The sequence below is a fragment of the Aplysia californica genome, unplaced genomic scaffold (assembly GCF_000002075.1).
Source record: "Aplysia californica isolate F4 #8 unplaced genomic scaffold, AplCal3.0 scaffold00276, whole genome shotgun sequence".
NCBI classification, from domain to species: domain Eukaryota; kingdom Metazoa; phylum Mollusca; class Gastropoda; order Aplysiida; family Aplysiidae; genus Aplysia; species Aplysia californica.
In genome coordinates this window covers 35,335-55,351 of record NW_004797546.1, presented here as the reverse complement: position 1 = coordinate 55,351, position 20,017 = coordinate 35,335, and the positions used below count along the sequence as shown (strand labels likewise).

General features: G+C 37.3%; 2 protein-coding genes across 2 annotated transcripts in view; one reads left to right on the top strand and one right to left on the bottom strand.

Annotated features, from left to right (window-relative positions):
• The window catches only part of LOC101864532 (tektin-3), a gene marked incomplete in the record, with an annotated part of 30,598 nt that extends 24,406 nt beyond the window's left edge, over positions 1-6,192 (top strand). Inside the window, 5 exon segments of the mRNA XM_013084169.2 lie at positions 1,410-1,480; positions 1,711-1,854; positions 2,674-2,896; positions 3,426-3,580; positions 4,022-6,192. Coding sequence (XP_012939623.1) covers positions 1,410-1,480; positions 1,711-1,854; positions 2,674-2,896; positions 3,426-3,580; positions 4,022-4,235 — 807 coding nt within the window.
• A 1,340-nt stretch (positions 6,193-7,532) lies between these two features.
• Positions 7,533-19,992, bottom strand: LOC101860257 (peptidyl-tRNA hydrolase ICT1, mitochondrial). The gene is made up of 6 exons (XM_005101241.3): positions 19,585-19,992; positions 15,958-16,003; positions 15,429-15,488; positions 13,204-13,286; positions 12,180-12,349; positions 7,533-8,301 (listed from the first exon to the last, which is right to left on the bottom strand). Exons 1-6 carry the CDS (start codon positions 19,765-19,767, stop codon positions 8,217-8,219), a joined length of 627 nt encoding a protein of 208 aa, XP_005101298.1. The 5' UTR covers positions 19,768-19,992; the 3' UTR covers positions 7,533-8,216.
• Between the last annotated feature and the right edge of the window lie 25 nt (positions 19,993-20,017).

Below are 20,017 nucleotides of genomic sequence, written 5' to 3'. Positions count from 1 at the left end.
AAGAATATAAGATTAATAAGAGGATAAAAACTGAGTTTGTTCTTTTCCAGAAACTTAAAATTGTATTTTCTTGATTTAAAGCGTCACCATTTAAAACAAAAACAATAACAAAATTCACAATTAAATACACATCATCACCCATTTCCATTCTTAAACATTGATTAAAAAATGAAAAAGAAATTTGGTCCAGTGCGGTGTCTTTTAATGGCATTGTTGATCATGGCCTTCCATTCCTGTGTCTTTCAAGTTCTACATGTCTGTTTTCCACGATCCTATTTCTTGTATTCTCCAAAACTCACTGTTATATTATTTCTCTCAAAACAGACTCAAATGAAATCACATACCGGAATAAAATACTTAATAATAGGACAGCGATAAGGGGCATAGAGATTGACCCCCCCCCCTCAACAACAACAACAAAAAAAGTACTGATTTCCCTATTGACATTTGTTTCATTATGATTATGGGTCAGTAAATTGAAAACACTAATAAAATTGAAAGGAATGAAACAAAAGACTATCAAGTAAATTGAATATGGCGGGTTGAAGAAATTCCTCCGCACTTTTTAAGATGTTTAACCAGATGAAACATGAACCGTTTGTTTCCCCGTTTCCCACTAGGCTAAGCGTATCCTGGAGAAATGCCTGGCCGAGACGGAGAACCCCCTGCACATCGCTCAGGAGTGCCTGTACCACCGCGAGAAGCGCCAGTCCATCGACCTCGTGCACGACAACCCCGAGAAGGAGCTCATCAAGGTCAGTACATGTACAAGGGTCAGGGTTCAGACTTCGGAGTCAAGTGAACCACGCAATAACAGTCACTTAGTGCAGGGAAAGAGCAACACCTATATATATACAAGAAAGACAGAAGGAAAGAAAGGAAGTATGACCCAACAGTGACACCATCTGACCACCAACAGGTCAGAGTTCAAACATTTTACCTTGTCCAAAAGGGGGGGGGGGGGAAGTTATGGAAACACAGGGGAAAGCATCACCGTCTGACTTGGTGAGCACCCTATAGATATATGAGTACAATGTGGCCTACTATGTAAATCCACAAATTAAACAAGTATTATCGACTTTAGTTTCGTTTTCACTTTTCAAAATCGACGTGATGGATAAGTATTTATTTTAAATAAAGAGATATGACAGTTTAGTGCTGTAAGAAAGTAGGAAAAACAGATCGTGCTTTAACTAAATTAAAGGGGCACAGAAAAGAAGTAGGATCTACCAGTGGTGCACGAGACACCATTTTTGACTCGTTGAGCAACAACGTCAGACACGTACCGTTGGGGTTTCGCTTTCTTCCCCTTTCTATTTTTTGCTAAAGCCTACGAGGTTTTCAGACTTTTCCATCTATTCATAAGTTCACTATCAAATCTCCATCATTTCTCGTTTTTTGCTCACCAGGAAGTGGACATCATCAAGCGATGCCAGGAGAAGATGAGGAACACCATCGACCGTGCCAACGTGCAGCTGGGGTGAGGAGTTCAAAAGTTCATATTTATAAATGGATTATTATAATTTCTGTTATACGAGTGTATTCACATTTCTTGAGCTTTAGCAAGGTTTAAATCACATTAAAAGACACTGTCTTTCATTTGTATTTTTAAAAAAATCATCACCTTTTTCTATCTTTTATCAAGACGCTAATTTCAGTATCATGTTTCCTGACTCTCTCTCTCTCTCTCTCTCTCTCTCTTACTCGCAGACTGAACCGTGCCGCTCAGCATGAGCTCGAGAAGGACTCAAGTGACAAGTTTGTGGCGGAGAACTTGGACACAAACTGCCACGGCCTTCGTAATGCCAGCCGGGGCATCGCCTACCACGATGGGGTCCACCGCATTGACAACACGTATGTTCCATTACATGTATGTCGTGGTGTTTCACAAAAGCCCCCACCCCCAATCTTTGAAACTTGGAGACATATCGATAATGAATGCTGAGTTACAATTCACAACCAGTCAAAATCAGAAAGGGTACTTTACACTAGAAGCGAGTTAAGACGAAAGACACATTGAAAAAAAGTAGAAGGGGTATACTACTTCAGTTATCCTCTTTTTTCAGAATCTAATTGGTATATATTATACTTTATAATACATTTTCACCCAGGGTTTTCTAAAGGAGTATTTTTATGGAGCTTTGGTGAGGTTACTGTGATTATAATGAATACAAATATTGAAAAAAAGTGCACGTAGGCCCTACTACTTTCTGTCTCAGAACACAGCAGACTATAATCCTCGAAACAGGGTAGGTCAGATGATTACACAGTTAACCGATTTACACAGTCAGTTTCAAGCAGTGTCAAAACTACATTACAAATTTTAACTGTGCTTAATAATAGATTCTGTTTCTGTTATCACTGTTTAAAAAAAGCCTCAAAAGTGGCAACTAATTTCTAATATTATTATTACTATTAACATTAAGAAAAATTGAATATCTAACTTCCACAATGTTTTGTTTCTGAAAGGACAATGGATGTTTCACACACACACACACACACACACACACACACACACACATACATAACTTAGGCCTACTAACCAGTCCACACGTCAGTTGCACAAAATGGACAGCTATCTGGAGAAAAAGTTATATAGGCCTACCGCGTGCCTCATATTTATTTTGTTTTCATGTTATTTGTTCATGTCTTGACTTTGTTCTCGTCTTTCAGGATGTCTGTACCAGAGACCTGGGCTAAGTACAGCAACAACAACATCCAGAGGTCCCAGTCGGAGCGTGCCGCCTCCAAGAACATGAGGAACGAGATCGAATCCGTGATCAACTCCTGCAACAACGAAATGTGGCAGGAATGGAACTCTGTCAATGTGGCCCTCAACCAGCGCTCACAGGAGACCACTGACGCCAGGAACAGGATCCAGACCCACCTGTCCAAGGTCAGTCCACAAACTTTATAATTTGCTTGCTTATGGCAATTTGTTTTCTCAGATATGGACCCCCGACCATCCCATCCCCCCCTCCCCCACTTCTAGGTGTCATGAGCACAAGACATCCCAATACTCCAAGTTCAAAGTAGATGAAACACAACGCTGCACAGACATAACCTCTTCCAAAACTGAGGAAACTGAATGAGCATTTATATCAAGAAACAGAGTCTGTTGTGTAGCGGGTCATTCAGGACATAGGCAAGGCCAACCTAAGCTGAAATCAGGGACACAACGTCCAAGCACAAAGATGGAGATTCTTGATAAAAAAAAAAAATCTCCTATCGTTTGAGGAGCTTATATACATGTACCAGTTAATGAGTTACTTATATTTCTGCTTCTACATATTTTGTTTGATAGTTTAAGATTACTCATGAATTAAATCATTACACGAGTGCTTTGTTGTACAGCATTTTCGTTTGGTACAGTACTTTATGCAGGCAAGCCTAAATACAATATTTCCCTTGGGTACTTTGTACAGGTCTTACAAGAGATTTTCGACATGGAGAAGAACATTGAGCTGCTGAAGAAGGCCATCCAGGACAAGGAGCAGCCCATGCAGGTGGCCCAGACCCGCCTTGACACCCGTCTCAGGAGACCCAACGTGGAGCTCTGCCGCGACCCCGTACAGCACAGGTAGGCCCACAGAAAAGCCATGTCATAATTTTAGTTTTGTCTGTCTTTTTTTAAAGCTTGTTTGAGTTGAAGTAAATTATCAGGGAAACCAAATCATTTTGCGTTGATTGGGGAAAGGCTAGCCAGAGAGACATACTTGCTAACACAACTTGCTTGTTTGCTATCCCCGTATAATACGGGGATAGCAAACAAGCAAGTTGTGTTAGCAAAGCCCTCCAGCCATTTGCACATTGCTGTTGCTTGTGCAGTCCTATAGTGCCTTAACTTTTGACTCCCAATACCGTCTGGCTATAAAAATATAAGAGGGCTAGTGTGAATTTGAAGAAAAATACTTTTCTCAACGACAATGGTCGTCTTGGACAATTTCAACTGCGTTTCACTATTTTTTTTTTTTTATTTGTTGTAAAAATTTTTTTCACAAATACAACCATGTTGTTTCAGACTTGTTGAGGAGGTGGGCGAGATCACGGACACCGTGGACAACCTCCAGCACAAGCTGCGTGAGGCGGAGAATGCCCTGCAGGCTCTGCTGCGCACCAAGGCCGCCCTGGAGCAGGACCTGAGCATCAAGAACAACAGCCTGTTCATTGACCGCGAGAAGTGCCTGGCCATGAGGAAAACTTTCCCAATGGCACCACGCATCGTGTCTGTCTAAGATAGATATAGGGGTGGATACAGAGAGGCTGCTGTTGCCGCTGCATTTTTTTTTCCTCAGGCGAGCGAGTGAGCTAAGAGTGCCACGCGTACGCCGGTTGCTTTATATTTCTGATGAATAAATCATAAACAAAAGATGGTTTGGTAGTATATTTTAGGGGGTCACAGGGTCTACAAATTATACACAAATAAGCTATTTAGATTTTGTGTTTACACTTTCAGGTTTTGGGAACACATTACTCACGGCTGACAAAAGAAAATTCCATCCATCAAAGGTACAAGCATTTGACACATTAAGTCTCATCAATCTTGAAAAAACTCCCATTAATTCATGCATAAAACAGCGTGCTGGAACATTCTCCTCATTTTTCTTTTGTTTCATTCAGATGTTCTTTTATTGATAGTGACAAAAAGGAGATATTTTATTCCCCTTATTTTCTTGTAGACCTCTCTGAAAATACCCTTCAGCTTGAAGAAAGGGACGATTCAATATTTTTAAAAAGCAAAATTTTCAATATGCGAACTGTTTGAGCTACAAAAATAAAACAGAAGAAAAAAATGCTTGAGACCTTTCGTTTCGATTACATCTCAAGATTATGTTGTCGTTCCGGAAAACAATATAATTTGGAACAAACCAAATGTGCAAAATATAAGAGTATAATAAATATATCAGATTTATACAAGTTTAAAAGATTTTATTCTATATAAAAGCTACCTGGGAGCTTTGATCAGTATTATTGAACATTCCATTTGAATGTTTCTTTCTCCGTTTTTGTTCCTTTTTACATTATGATGTATTTGCATACAGAGTGCAGATTTTTTAAAACATTATGCTTGCAATATCACTGGCCTGCATCGTGCATCTGAAGTTTAGGAATACACCTTTGTTGCTAGTTTTTTTTTTCTCTGCTCAATGTAATCCGACTTGTACAAAACCTACTCATCTCTTTCAGTACCTTTCCTGACCATTGGAATGGAAGACTGTTAAAAAGTTACAAAACCTGTTTTCTATTGTGCTTTATATTTATAGTTATAGACAAAACCGTTTGCTTTTGAAACAATATATCTATTAAAGATTTTCAGACATTGATGTAAACAATTTTGGGAGTCTCATAACCCTTATGAGGCTGTGAGGTTTCCAAAACTACACTGCTGAATTAAATATTATATTAAATTATTGTAACTGAAACAATTTGTTTCGTGATTTTTACTTACTTTTTCATGTGATTGATGAAAATGTGTAACTTCTTTCATACATGACATTTACAAAATGTTTTGACTGTTTGATTAAAATCTTTCTGCTGATCACTATACATCGATGCCTCCATGGAGAATCAACTTGCTTTCATGACTGAGTTTCATGAACATCAAGAAGAAAAAAATGAATGGGAGACTAACAATAGCGAGGTATTCATTACATCTTTGTTTGATTCTTTTTTTTTGCCTTGAACACATTTGCCTTTTCTCAACCTTTCCGTTCACTCTTGCCTTTTTAGTTCTCTTATTTCTATCCCTCATGTTGTACATAAGCCCATGGTTTGAACATTGAGTTTAGATGAATGAAGCCAGTGTTTCCGTCTCTTTGTCCCAATTCCATTGAATTGAACTGTGATAATATAAAGTACTCTACAGTATTCAACAATCTATTTTAGCTTGATGATAGTAACTGTTTTGCTAAAAAAAAATATTAGTCTCTGCTAGCTATTTGAAAACAATTTAAAAAAAATTGTCTCATAATAAAAGAACAAAAAATTATTTACAATTTTATGATTGGACACAGCATTAATGTCACTAATAAAAAAATATTCTGACACCAATTTTACCAGTCCTCATCCACTTATTTTCATCCTTTTAGAAAATTTTGTAATGTGAATGCACAAGATTTTTACAAAAACTTTGGGTCTTGTCAAACCGAAAACAAATTCTGTGTTAGAATAAAAATAAATCTGAAAAAGCTATGAACTGTTCCGTGTTCTGACTTAATCTCCTGTATACATATATATGTCAAGACGCGGTGGAATCAGGCGCTCGTCAATTTTTGGGCATGTGGAGTTATTGGTAACATCAGAAAGTTGATTTATTTGCCTTGCTTTCAAAGAAATAAATATCCATTAATCTTTAATGAAACCCAAGATATTTGTGATTGAAGGAAGTGAGTTCACCTGGCTTAAGCGTTGAAATTAGCGAGAAAATGGCTGCCAAAGTTTGGTAACTCCAATAGCTAAAGAGTCTTTGAAAACTGAAAAATGACATATTTTGAGCCTTTAATTAATGTTTTTCAGTAAAATTCACATGGAAATGTGTTTTTATATAAACATAAAAGGTCTTGAGAGCCAAAAAACAAAAATTACAAAAAAATGGTCAAACTGGAGGAAACATGCCGATATCTTTGATTTAATTATTTTGACGAGCGCCAGATTTCACCACGATGCCTCACATATGTCATTTGTTTATTATTGTATATTGTTGCCATGGAATGAAAAATAAGTAGGCCTAATGCTTCCAAAATTTTTAATCATCCTGTAAAACAGGTGCCAAACAGAAATGTCCTTTCATTCCAAAGCAACAATATAATTTGATACTAAGCACTTGAAACTTGAACTCACATTTTTAGCATTCAAGATAAAGAGCCTAATCATTATACCACAGAAGCCAGACTTAAAAGAGTCCTTGGGGTCTCCCCCCGCCCTAGATCAAATAAGAATGAAACATCATAAAAGGGAAAATGTATCTTTAATTAACTGAAAATGTAGGCCTACTATGAACCCACAGATAGAGTACATAAAATGATTGCAGCCTCTAGTGAACTTAGTAAAGTAAGTCAGCTTTGTGGTGTGGTACTTTGAAGGGCATCATCTCTAAGGTATTTGCTAATGAGAAAAAGTTTGTCTCAATGTCACTTCCACTTAATAATGCACACATACTTCACACTTCTTCCTTGGAACCTAGTTGAAAAAAACAAAACATCTTTAATTTAGAAATAAAAAAAAGCTACATCTACTTCTTAGTAATTATAACCCTCTGCAGTTCACAATTTTGTGCCAGACAACTATATTTTAAAGCCTTAGACACTTCCAATCAATAAAACCATTAGACCTAAGAGTTGTTTCGTCGCCAGTAATCAAAGTTCTGAAGGATGAGGAATGATATTCCTTTGTAGCTTTTGAGTTCAGCAAGCTGAATCATATTCCCACCAAGTAAGACCTTCGAACAAAACAAAACCCATGAGACAACCAGAAAATAAATCATCTAGAGAACCAGAGTACACATTTCAAAAACATCACAACAAAAGGCAAACATATTATGATATAAATCATTTATTAACTGCGCATTCCATTTCAGTCTTCTGCTATCAAACAACATTAACAAACAAACAAAAAAACCCAAATCCTATCCCACTCACAAAAGACATCTAAGAAATAGAGCAGTAATTTCACACAAGGTTTCGGTAATTGTCTACAAGATCAGTAAAAAAAATGTAGACTTTCACCAGAAACCAACATATTCTCATACTTACATACACAATCAGAGAACCACAACTTGTAAACAATCCATACTGGCTTGATCCAAAGAGTTTTCTAAACATAAATTTATCAACACAGCAAGTGGCTGACTAAATGCTTTAACAAGAGAAAAATGAAAAAAAAAACACCAGTCAATTTCGAGAGTCACTCCACCCCTTTCAATACTTTTACTTAGCAGTCAGTATTCATAACTAATAAAGCAGTAGAAGATGAGCAAAGTAATAGTCAAAACAACTATTTCATCTTCTCTCAAGCTTGTGTGTTTTGTACCGAAAATCATTGAATTTTTATAAATATTCCAAAATGCAGGCAAACAAGTCAGACTTTTCAAACACACTGAACCTAAAGCATTCTGCAAAAATATGACTTCTTCATTATTTAACAATGCTCGGGATGAAAAAGAATGAATGTGAAGAAGACAAACATAACAACACTCATTGTCTATTAACTACCGCGGGTCACATATCTGGGGCTGATCTGTTTCGTTTGATGAGTGATCTTTCTCGCTTTTCTCTCAGCACACCAGCTTTAGCTTTAGATAATCTGCAAAGAACAAGATTAGATTTTACATACAAGAGCCTGTTGACATATGATAATCAATGTTCAAGAGCGGGTTTGCTTGGTCAATTTTTTTTATTTTGCTACAGATTGTCAATTAAGAAAATACAATTGGCCACCCACTGCTGAGGAGGAAAGTGGTTCCCTTTAGACAGGTGGACATCTCAGACACTGTCAATATAATAAAGAAAAAAAAAACGCAGGGGGAGGGCTAAGTGAGAAGTGTCTGTTTGTACAGGTGATTGTCTTGGACAGCAGGCCGTTAGAGCAGGTTTGACTGAACAAAGATGTATGTTTCTAGCTGAATTTTAAAACACAAACTGGAATAAATTTCTTGGTGAAAATGAGGGCTATGACCAGAAAATAAAGGTACTAACATGCAAAAAAAATAAAAAAATATATTACTAATCTCACCAACAGAATAGTGTGAAACTTACTTAAGACAATAGAAAAATGAAACCTGCATAAAAAGAACCCTCCTTAACACTATCAAAACAATGAGATTTTTAAAATGTTCAAGTCTTTTGAGCAATCTTCTAGTTTTAAAATGCATAAAACAGAAACTTTAAAATTGATTGGGTGGGGGATGAGCAAAGGGTTTATACCTTATGTGGAGTAAAGTCAAACAAAAAAGAATACAATTCTCCTACTGACTGTATTCATAATGGAAGTAAAGTAAAACAGACTAACTTACTTTTGAGCAGACAGAATAAAATAAAATCCCATAAGAAAATGCTTTAGGAAAATACTGATTCCTTATAAAAAAAAGAAGGTCCAGAGTCCAAATGTAAGGAATATTTTATTCAACAACTTTTCCTCTCACACATTCAGCTTCTTATCTCTGGGTATTTGGTGCAAAAACCCATACACATCATATATGTAGACAAAACTTATTTTGATGCTCATCAAGTAATTTAGTATACATTTGAACCTATGAAAAGTATATATGGTCGCTTTTAAGCACAAGGGGGCTATCCCTAAAAATGTTGTTTTGAGAAAATCGGACATAAAGTTTTTGGATCCTTGTTCAGTTTCTTTAATAGACAAGAAGAGTTTTCTCTATAACCAAACAAATATACACACCAATGAAACCAAACTTCTCCTCTAGGTAGGACAACGCCCACTTTTGGTGTGGGTCAAGATTTCTAGAAACCCCTGAAATCTGGGTTAGCCCGCTTGTCCTTAAAAGCGACCATATATGTATGCGCATGCCCGTGAGTGTGAGAGAGTTTGTGTGTTTGTCTCTTAATTTGTTCCAAGCTACTTTTATACTTCAAACCTGTCAGTGGCCCTCAGAAAAATTGCTTGAAAATCCGATGTGGCACAGGCGTGAGAAAAACAAAACTAGTGGGGGTTCGGGGGCATGTTCCACCCAATTTTAAAGATGTTTTTCTTTTTTAATTTATGTGTTTTTACACCTGCATCAAAACAATTTAGATCATTTAGAAGGCGGGCTTCTGACCCTACTGTCAGGACCAACCCAGGCTAAGTGGGATACAACAACCAAGCAGAAAGACTAAATACTCGATAAATATGGTACCCACTTGAGAATTGAACTTAGTCTTTATCCTGCATGCAATAGCGAAGAGCCTAACAGCTACATGACAGATGCTAGCATGCTCTATCAGAAATGTTTTTTCCAAAGTTCTGTAAATTGCCATGTGTAGACATTTTCAAATGCGAAAAGTAAAATATTAGAATAAAATGAACGCGTCTGTGATTATAAAAACAAATGGTCAATCAACTTGACAGCACTTAACAGATTTGATGGCAGTGATGTTTCACCACTCTTCATTGCCTCTGTTGACTGAAACAATACTGGCATCTGTTGGTTCTTGCCAACAGAACTTCTCATTTTGATGTGTCTGGTGCTACTTGAATGACACTTTTAAACATGCTCTTTACCTTGGTGGCTATAGTTCAATCTCTATCAGTAATGAGGACTACCATTATACACCACACCAAGCTATATGATATTCTGAACATAATCCGACAGAAGGTCCCCATTGCTATCGAACCATGCCCACTTAAATATTTTTTTTCTCACTGGCCCGAATGTTGCTAGGATAATCATTAATTTTTTTTTCTAAATGTGTTCCAGTATTGTTTCAGGGCAAAGAGCCAAGATTTAGATCTATACAATCATGGAGTCAGAGAGAAACCAGAAAGCCTAACTGACAAAGTAGCCAAAACAGTAACAAGGATTGTAACTTTTCTTTAAATACAGGGTGATAAAAAAACAAACCTGTACAACTTTTTTTCGGACTATCTCGCACAGAAATTGTTTTAGAATGCTGTAATTTGGAACAGATATAATTCTTATTCATTCAAAAGGAATTTGTTTGACATAAAATCCAGGAAGAAAAAACTTATTTTGAAAATGGGAAATGGTGCTTTTAAAAGCACCCAAAAACGCAAAGTTCACCATTTTAAAAAAATCTTGTAAAGGAAGTCGTGAAAAGATTGGTTGACTTTTTTCTTTATTTTCTCTTTGACATTTAATTTTTCCATCCCTGTAACATTTAAACGATTTTTAATTTCTTATATACAAAGTTTAAAAACTAACGATTTCATTTTGGAATCCCTAGAAGCAGTGCTCAACATGCCCTCCTTTGAACTTGACACATTTTTTTCGAAATGTTGAATGGCGTCCAAACAAAAGGACCTGCTAACTCATGCGTGTTTAAAGCCACATGCACTGTACATATTCATTATGAAGAGGCTTCTAGAAACAATAGGGAGTGGAGTGCCCAATAGACAACAATTTTGGAGTCAACATATCCCGCAGGATGAAAATGGGCTTTTCAATAAACCAAATGTCATTGAGGGAATGACCCCGCTTTTCAAGACAATCGAGGAACCACGAACATATTGCCATGTTTTGATTCATGTCACCTCGACCTAGCTAAGATGAAAATGGTAGTCATAAATTAAGATTTGTCCTGAGTATGCAAATTGTTGTGGTATAGGAAAGTCCTAGCTGCAGATCGTCTGCGGATAGACATCTCATGGGACTCGACTACTGAAATCTGCCCCTTAGTGACGTTTAAAGGGCTGCGCATGGAGTGTGTACGACCTGAAGTGGTTATTTTTGAGGAAATCTTTAGTTCTGATTCGCTATAGATCCAAACTGACGGAACTTCTCTAATCATGACACAAAAGGTCTTGAGGGCACCTAAGCATTCTTTCCATGCCGAGCGCAGAACTTACGAAATGTCAGGTATAGTGAGTTTGTGGAGATGTAATGTTCAATAAAAAAAACTCCTGCTGTAACTCGCAATATGGCGTGATAACTGCGACTTTAAGTGGTAGGCCTAATGCGAACTGGTGCGTTATGCTACAAAAATGGGGACAAAGTTGAAAATGGGTTGTTTGTTTTATGCACTTTATAGAGCAAACGATGAAATGGACTTATCTAAAATGAATAAAAGAAAAATTCCTTTTAGCTTCCAAATGCTATGCTCAAATCTGAAAAGCAAAAACTTCAGTATGGAGGAAAATATTTAAAAAACAAGTTACACACTTTTTTTTGGATCACCTTGTATAAAAAAAACCCAGCACCACATAACCTTGATGATTGGAGTGTCAAACAATCGCTCATATGACGCGCATACATTCTCGTTTTATTTGGGAAATGCAAATAGCAGCTAGAGATGCGCCCTCTTTTTTAGTTCATATCTGTGTTCCTACATAACAAAAACAACAAAAAACCAACAACATTGTTTAGGAAGTTTTGGCCAGTCTGAGACATTTGGTACGAAATGGCAAAGTGGGTTGAAAAAAAAATGGTCAGAGTCAAATGGCGAATGCCAGAACACTTACAGGACTGATACTTAATCTTCAAGGCTTTATGGATCACTTACCTCTCCTCTTTGACTTTGAGGTCATCTGCACTAGGCTCTTTTGGTAGTGTGGCTGCCCTGAAGACAAATGTCCTCAGCTTGTCCATGCAGTCTGCTTGGTTGAGCATCTGTTTGCGTGTGGCATCCGATCGCACAACAAAGTAGCCATCTTTGGTGATTCGACCTTGTTCCTAAAGGAGAATCACATCAACCACACATAAAAAAGGGAACAGTAGACATTGAGACCTAGAACACCCCCCCCCCCCCCCCTCTCTTCTTTTTTTTTGTATCAAAGAAATGTTCTTTTAAGCGATGTGTAAAAAAAAAAAAAAAAAAAAAAAAAGGCAAAACATACACATTGGACAAGCTAAAGGCATCTGGAGAATAGAAATGAGATTTGGATAAAATAAACACATATTATATTTTCTTAATATTTCAACTATTTCAGATTGATCTGGCTTATGCCATTTCAAATTAAATGTGTCGTTTGACTAATGGATTTGGAATGGGGGGGAAAAATTGATGGTTTTCAAAATGTATTTCAACATGCAAAGCAACGAGAAGTGTCATGTTCTGTCAACTGTAGAACTTCTTTCGTCCATTTGCACATGTACTAGCACCAGGCATCCTGCATTGGTGTGTATTTTAAATACCAGATATCACAGTTGTCACAAGATAGTAAAAGGACTGAGAAAGTTGAGATGGGATAAAGAGGAAAAGAAAGATACTAACTCTTTATCTCTGTAGGGGGTAAAATCCCACTATGTTGGACCCCCTGTTGGTACTAAATCTACAAATGACAAAAACTTCACTAAATGGGTCATTAAGTCAAAACAAGTCAACTTATTTTGATAGTTCTTCATCTAATGAATGAATACCCGATAAAACAAACCTGCTTTCGGCAATTGCCAAAAAGTAATGTAATGTTGAAGTCGTCGTAAAGGACTGTACCCGAGCCAGCGGCTCGGCTCAATGGTACAGTGGTTCCGACCGCGAGCCGTGCCAGAAATAAAGAGTTAAAACAATATTAGTTACACGCATTTACCTGCTCAGTTAATCTGGCCTTGACCCAGTCAGGGATCCATGAAGCTGAATCCACATGAAAGCGAATCTCTACTTTACTGTTCACTGTAAAAGAGGTATTTTTATACTTGACTGTTTAAAGATATAGAAGAGTTCAAGCAAAAAAAACCCAACAATTATATGTGGCGCTTGTCAATTTTGGGGCATATGGAGTTATTGGTATCATCTTAAAGCTTGTCCATTTGCATTGATTTAGATGAAAAAAAAATCCATTTATCTTGGATACAAGTTAAGATATAGTTGATTGAAGGAGGTGGGGGTTGCCTGGTTTCAGAGGTAAAATTAGAGAGAAAATTGCCGCCAAAGCTGAGTTATTTTCTTAGGTTGAGAGTTCGTGAAAACTGAAAATTTACGTCTTTTATGCCTTTAATCAATTTTTTTCAGGAAAATTCACACATAAATATGTTCTTTAGTGGACATGAAAGCCAAAAACAAAAATTTAAAAAAAATTACCAGACCTGCAGAAAAATGCCAGTTTCTTGACTTTCCATTATGAATGAAATAAAAGAAATCTGCATTTTTTTGGCACATGGGCAATTTTTTGCATAATTTTCATTTTTTGGCTCAACACCTTTTTCGTCTATTTAAATTCACATTTTTGTGTGGAGTTTATTGAAAAACATTTATTCAAGGCTCAAAATGGAAAATTTTCAATTTCCAAGGACTCGCAGGCTATGGAAGTTACCAAACTTTGGCGGCCATTTTCTCGCCAATTTTACTTCTGAAACCAGGTGACCCTGACCTCCTTCAATCACAAATATTTTGACTTCTATTCAACATCGATGGATATTTTTTTTCCCCAAAAGTAAGGCAAATGAACAGGCTTTAAGATAATACCAATAACCCTATGTGCCCAAAAACCGACAAGTGCCTGATTCCCCTACATATCACACACACACAAACATATATACATACACACATATTAGAGTCAAACCTGCCCTGACGGCCACCTCTGTAAGACGGCCACCTGTACAAACGGCCACTTTCCATTTCCCCCGTTGCGTTTTTTCTATATAATTTAACTGTGTAAAACGGGCACCTGTCCAACGCGGCCGCGGCCACAATTTAACACACAACCCCTATCACACTAAGCAATAACACCTGTCTTTGACAGCCACTTTAGTGACTCCATTACGTTTTGTCATAAAGCATTGGCCCCTGGCGTTGTGGGCGTGCCGTCATAATTCAATCACCTGTCGTTGTTGTTAGGTTGTCCCTCCAACCGATCATGTTGCGTAGGCCCCTCCCACTGTTGACTAATAGCTACCAATTTTCAGCTGCTGGTGAGATAAGCGTGTTATCCTTCATAACCCATAAGCCCCGCCCAGAACTCATACACAAATCGTAAGTGAGATGAGTGGTCACTGTTTACCCAGTCTGCAACAAAGTAACAAAGGACGTCAACATGAACTTATGACAGAAGCGTTGCTCGTTCTCCGAGTGGTGGTGACCCATGTGTTTGTTTTAACATGGCACTCGGTCTTCCTCGTCTGATACATTTCATTTTATTGTCACCCTTGTTCAAAATCAGCAACAAAATAAAAATTACAAACAAAATACAAACCAACAACAACAAAAAACAACAAAAAATGCGGCTACTTTCGATTGGGACCTCAGATGGGAATGGTTTTTCTTCTTAAATTCATCTTGATCAGTCCTGTCTAAGACGGCCACCTGTCTTATACGGCCATTTTTCTCCTTGACAATGGGTGGCCTTCTTACACAGGTTTGACAGTATATATAAAGATGTAGATTCTTTCTCAATGCATGTAGGAAGATTAGATATAAATAAAAGAACTTTCTTGCTGCAGTAATGAAAAATAGGTAGACACAAAAACACAAACGTGTCTATTTTTAAGTTGAGTCGAGTTATATGAAACATCTGAGTACTCAGGGTGCTAAATCATACATAAATAGAGTAAATGAGGCACTTTAAGTGATAAATCCCCATTACTTCCAGTAGTACAGAAGGATAAAATGCTTTACTTACACTTACAGAAAATAATCACAGCATTGTAGATAGATCAGAGGCATTAGTATATAAGTAAGATTAAGAAAAGTTCTGAAAAGCACACAGTTAAATGACAAAAAGTATAAGATGTATGTCTTTCTTTTAATTTCCAATATACTTTTTCTTTCTTGGGGAGTGGGGGAATATTAAAATAACTAATTCTGAAAACATTTTACCTTTGTTCACGTTCTGTCCACCTGGACCACTGCTCTTTGAAGTTGTGATCTTCAACTGATCTATGAAGGACAGGAGTTAAACCACAATGCTTTAATAAGAAACCAAAAGTATAAGAAAATCAGAAGAAGGAATAATTTATTCCATCTGTATCATGCATGTTCTCTTCGAAACTTAAATTTATTGTTAAGCCCACATTTCTTTCATAATAGAGTAGCCTAATAACCTCAATGAAAATATGAACCACATTCATAAGGAAATTCAAACTCTTTACAAAAAAATAATCACAAACAGCACTAAGTCATACTTTTCCATTCTCTCACTAGCAGAGTGGGAGGAAATGAATTATCTTATATTTAATTTCATGAAAAAAAAAGGGAAACAAGTCTCTTCGAATATGTAGATTAAAACAACTTAAACAGTAGTTGGGTTTTTTTTTCTTGTAAACACAGTTTTTTTGTTTTTTTTACTGGTTTTATTAACACCCAAAGACAGTTCAAATACCAGATTTGAAGCACCAGGCAGACTTACCAACAGGAATATATCCTGAAAACTGGTCAGCATTTCCCTGTGATTCCTGAAGAGTACATAGCAACAAAGACCAATATTAATAATAAGCTTGCTGGTCGATTTGATTGTAACCATTGAAGTCAGGTCATGAGCTTACACACATGATAATATTCAAAAGTTTCAATATTCTCCTGTTTAAACATGAAAATCTAATATCACCATCATTTGGAACCTCGTAAGGTTTGGGACTCTATGACAAAATCAAGCATGCTTGCTACTGCACACTAACTACTATCATAATGCAAAAGAATCAAGAAAATGAAAAAGGCACTGATGCTGCAACACAATTTCATAATACCCAAGCGTATGTTCTAGTGAAGATGCATCTCTATTACTGTTTTCACGATTTTCTCATATATAATATTATCGTGCATCTTCTCCTTGCAGGTTTTTGTTCATTCATATTTTAAAAAATAAAGGTTCAAAAATACTGAATTGAATACATTATAATACACACTAGTTACAGTAGTCTCCGCCTAAGATCCCGGTGCTTAGGAGCAAGGAAAATGTGGGATCTTAAGCGAACCGGAATCTTAGCCGATGAACCCAGGGAAGAATCTATGGTAACCCATGTTAAGGCCCACAACCAGTAAAATGGTCTTCCTCTACTCTAAAATGAACTGACTTGAGCAGCGGGTGAGTTTATGACAAATAGCGGGCAAAGACTGGTTAACCTTGATGACCTATCACAGTGCATAGTGGCATGAGGCGTGCCATTTTCACTTATTATCACCAGTCACAAGCCTCAAGATTTAAGCTTATTTATCCAGTTATAGCTTTTCATCTCCGACCTTTGTAGTTACGCACCATTATGTTGTGACTACACCAATTAAAATTCAGTCTGTCTCGCAAATTCGGGAATAGAGAAAACTGCTGCAATGGTCAGGGAAGAGTTCACAGATCACGCCAGGAGTGAAGTGATGTACGTTTAGGTGGAGATCTCAGATCATACGAGTGCGATATTTCTGACAGTTCACACATCGATGTGATCTCGTCTGGCGCAAACATTATATCATTTCATCAAGTTTTACAACGCTTATAAATGTGATCACATTCACGAGAAAGGCTGATCTTTTACGCGATGGGCAGCCCATTGATTTCAACTTTTCCCTCTCAGTTGATCGGCTGTGCCCGCCCGAGTTTTTATTCTGTACATTATGATCCGAAATGCAGGATCTTAGTCGAATATAGACTTTCAGAGTGAATCAGAGCGGGATCTTAGGGGTGACTTTTGTATAGAGTAAAAATTCTGTTTTCTTAAAACAGAGGATCTTTAAAAGCAAACCCGGATTGTAAACGGTAGGATCTTTGGCGGAGACTACTATAGCTTGTTCACTTTTTGTCTGACCTCAGTTAAAAGGGCAAAATAAATTCGCTGTTTTAAAATCTTCTCCGGTCTTGCATACAAGTTGAATGACCAACTGAATTTAAAAGTCCATTCATAAAGGTCACTGCAAACTAAAATTCTGAAATGTGTTCTTCGATGTTGGCCTAAAGCTAGTAAAGAAAATTTATAGGCCATTCACCTGAAACATTAAAAAGTTGACATATTTCTCACAGCACCCCCACTTTAAAGTGTATGCCTTACAAACATGATTCAAGAGATGGGGTGAGTAATTTCGAGACTCACGTGGAGATGTCTAGACAGTGGGGGAATGAAATCTACTAGAAGCTTTGAAGTGTAGGCCAGGGCAGTGTCGCTGTCTCAAAATTGAGCAATTTGTAGGCAACGTTACGGTAAAGCCCCGGTTACACACAACGATAAATTGTATCAGATTCGTCTTATGAGAGAACTGTCCGTACAATCGAGCTGTGTTGTCTGTTTATACGTTCCAATCTATCCTCCAATTTTCTTTCGATTGAGGAGATTCCTCATCATAAAGCCACCATGTCTCTTTGCGACGACGGCCATTTGACTGCACTCTACGTGAAGGTTTCGAGCTCTGGACCTAATGAATGAAAGGCGAACACTGTACTTCTAGATCACGAGAGCCCCCCCCTTCCCTGTACATTTTGATATATATAGCAGAACAATCTTTAGAAAAGGGTGGCCATACTGTGCCGGGTGGTGTGTAAAAGTATAAGCTTTGACTTGACTGCAGATGTGCAACGCACCGAATGACCTTGATGCACAGCTTCAACCTTGACGATCAACTCTATAATACAACTGCTAAAATTATATACATAATAAGGCACCAAATCAGGTTCCGCGTGAGCAACTTTGCTTATTTTGAGACGCTGATTCTGAATATATGAAATCAGTTTTTACCTATAATTTTAAAAAAAATTTTTAGCCCTGGGTTTAGTTCTGCGCGGCGGCAAATTTCAAAGTGAATCTATATCAAGCAGTGTTTGATTTCTCGACCGAGTCTCCAAACCATCGTTCAATCGTTCAAATTTTGTACAATTTTGTGATTACACCTCATGATTTATCGCATGATCGTCCTGTTTTTGTACAATTTATCGTTGCGTTTAACCAGGCCTTAAAAGTCATTTATTTATGATTTATTTTAGATTTAGTTACACTGTACTTTGCATGCAGCCAAAGAGCGGCTTTTAATAGGGCCCAAAAAGAAAAACAAATTAATCGTCTGCAGAAGTGCCATACAAAATTTCATGGATAAATTGATAAATAAGCCACAGATAATGTTTTTCGAAGTGGCTCTTCGGACTCAAGTCTGAATAGCCTCCCATGGCTATTCGGAACCAAACTCCAATATTGGTAGATTGTTTGTCTAACAATATCAGAATATATATATATGTATTGTTTTGTTCTGATTTTGTTTGAACATCATTTGATTAAAGTATGCTGTGGAAAAGCTTTTCCTTTTTTCCTTTAGCCCAAAGTTACTTTGATTGACTAACTTTCGTTCCCTTTGGAAGGGTAAATTATTTTTCTCTTCTTATTAATATCTAACAGGACTTCCAATTGATCAATGCTTTTTAAAATAATTGTCTTTCTCGTCAGATACAGCGGATTTAGACTACTAGTACTACCTTCTATTGATGGAACTTATAATCCTTTGTTTTTCTGAAACTCTGATTTTACAATTTTTTTCACTGCTTTGAACTGAGATTTCCCTTCCCCTATTGCCTTTGTTGTGTAGCATTTCAGACTTAATTGCTGTTCACTTTTGACGTCGCACTTTTAAATAATTTGTAATATCTAGAAAGTTTTGGTCAGATCGTTGAAACCGCGGAAGGCCAAGGTCGAATTGCCTGTCTGCTTCCCATCTGGTACACCCGGTGATTGCGCAACACATTGGAGTTTGAGTCTGAAGCCACGGGAGGCTATTCAGACTTGAGTCTGAATAGCCGCAGCCGTTTTTAAAACACGGACAGATGAAAGTGCACAAGATTAGTAAGTAGGCTATGTAGACTCTAGTTAACTCTAGACACTCTAAAACTAGATCTAGTACTGTACTTCTAGATCTAGATCTCTAGTACTACAGTACAAGTACAATAAGTACAGGCAGTAGGCTTGTACAGCATGCAAAACTACACAACACAACAATAATGGAGAACAATTGTGAAAGAATTTAGAAGGCTCAAAATCAACCACATCACTGACATTCACATTGTCAATACCTTGCTATCCTTCTGTCTAAGGAAATCAGCATCACTGTGCGGGTAAACCTTGTCGATACTGAGATGGCTTTTGTAACTAGCTGCTTGGATCCAGGTGGTAGCAGTCGTGGTCTGAACGTCTAGAATTATTCCTGAGCGAAGTTTCTGAGAGACTGCTTGGATGATTCTTGGGAACCGAAGCATGATTTATATATTTAAAAATCAGCCCCCCAAGCAAAAGTGGGAAATAAAACAGATGTTTTAAAGCAGCAAATTTGGGCAGATTTCAGGAGTTCTAAGGGAACGAGGGAGGTAAACGAAAAACACTTTTATACTATTGTAGGCCCAAAGTGTGTAACTTTTTGGTAGTTCTTGTCTCCTCACCCCACCAAACAAATAGTGAAAGGTCGAGTGAGATGAGCAGTTAGTGAGCAGAGTGGAGTCCCTTGGAAAG

Bases quoted from the DNA above. Each gene is read 5' to 3' on its own strand.
- LOC101860257 (XM_005101241.3), bottom strand. From the start codon at position 19,767: ATGCTTCGGTTCCCAAGAATCATCCAAGCAGTCTCTCAGAAACTTCGC. The intron at 15,489-15,957 runs GTAAGTCTGCCT...TGTCCTTCATAG, and splicing joins TTCAGGATATATTCCTGTTG to ATCAGTTGAAGATCACAACT. The intron at 12,350-13,203 runs GTAAATGCGTGT...ATTCTCCTTTAG, and splicing joins AGGCCAGATTAACTGAGCAG to GAACAAGGTCGAATCACCAA.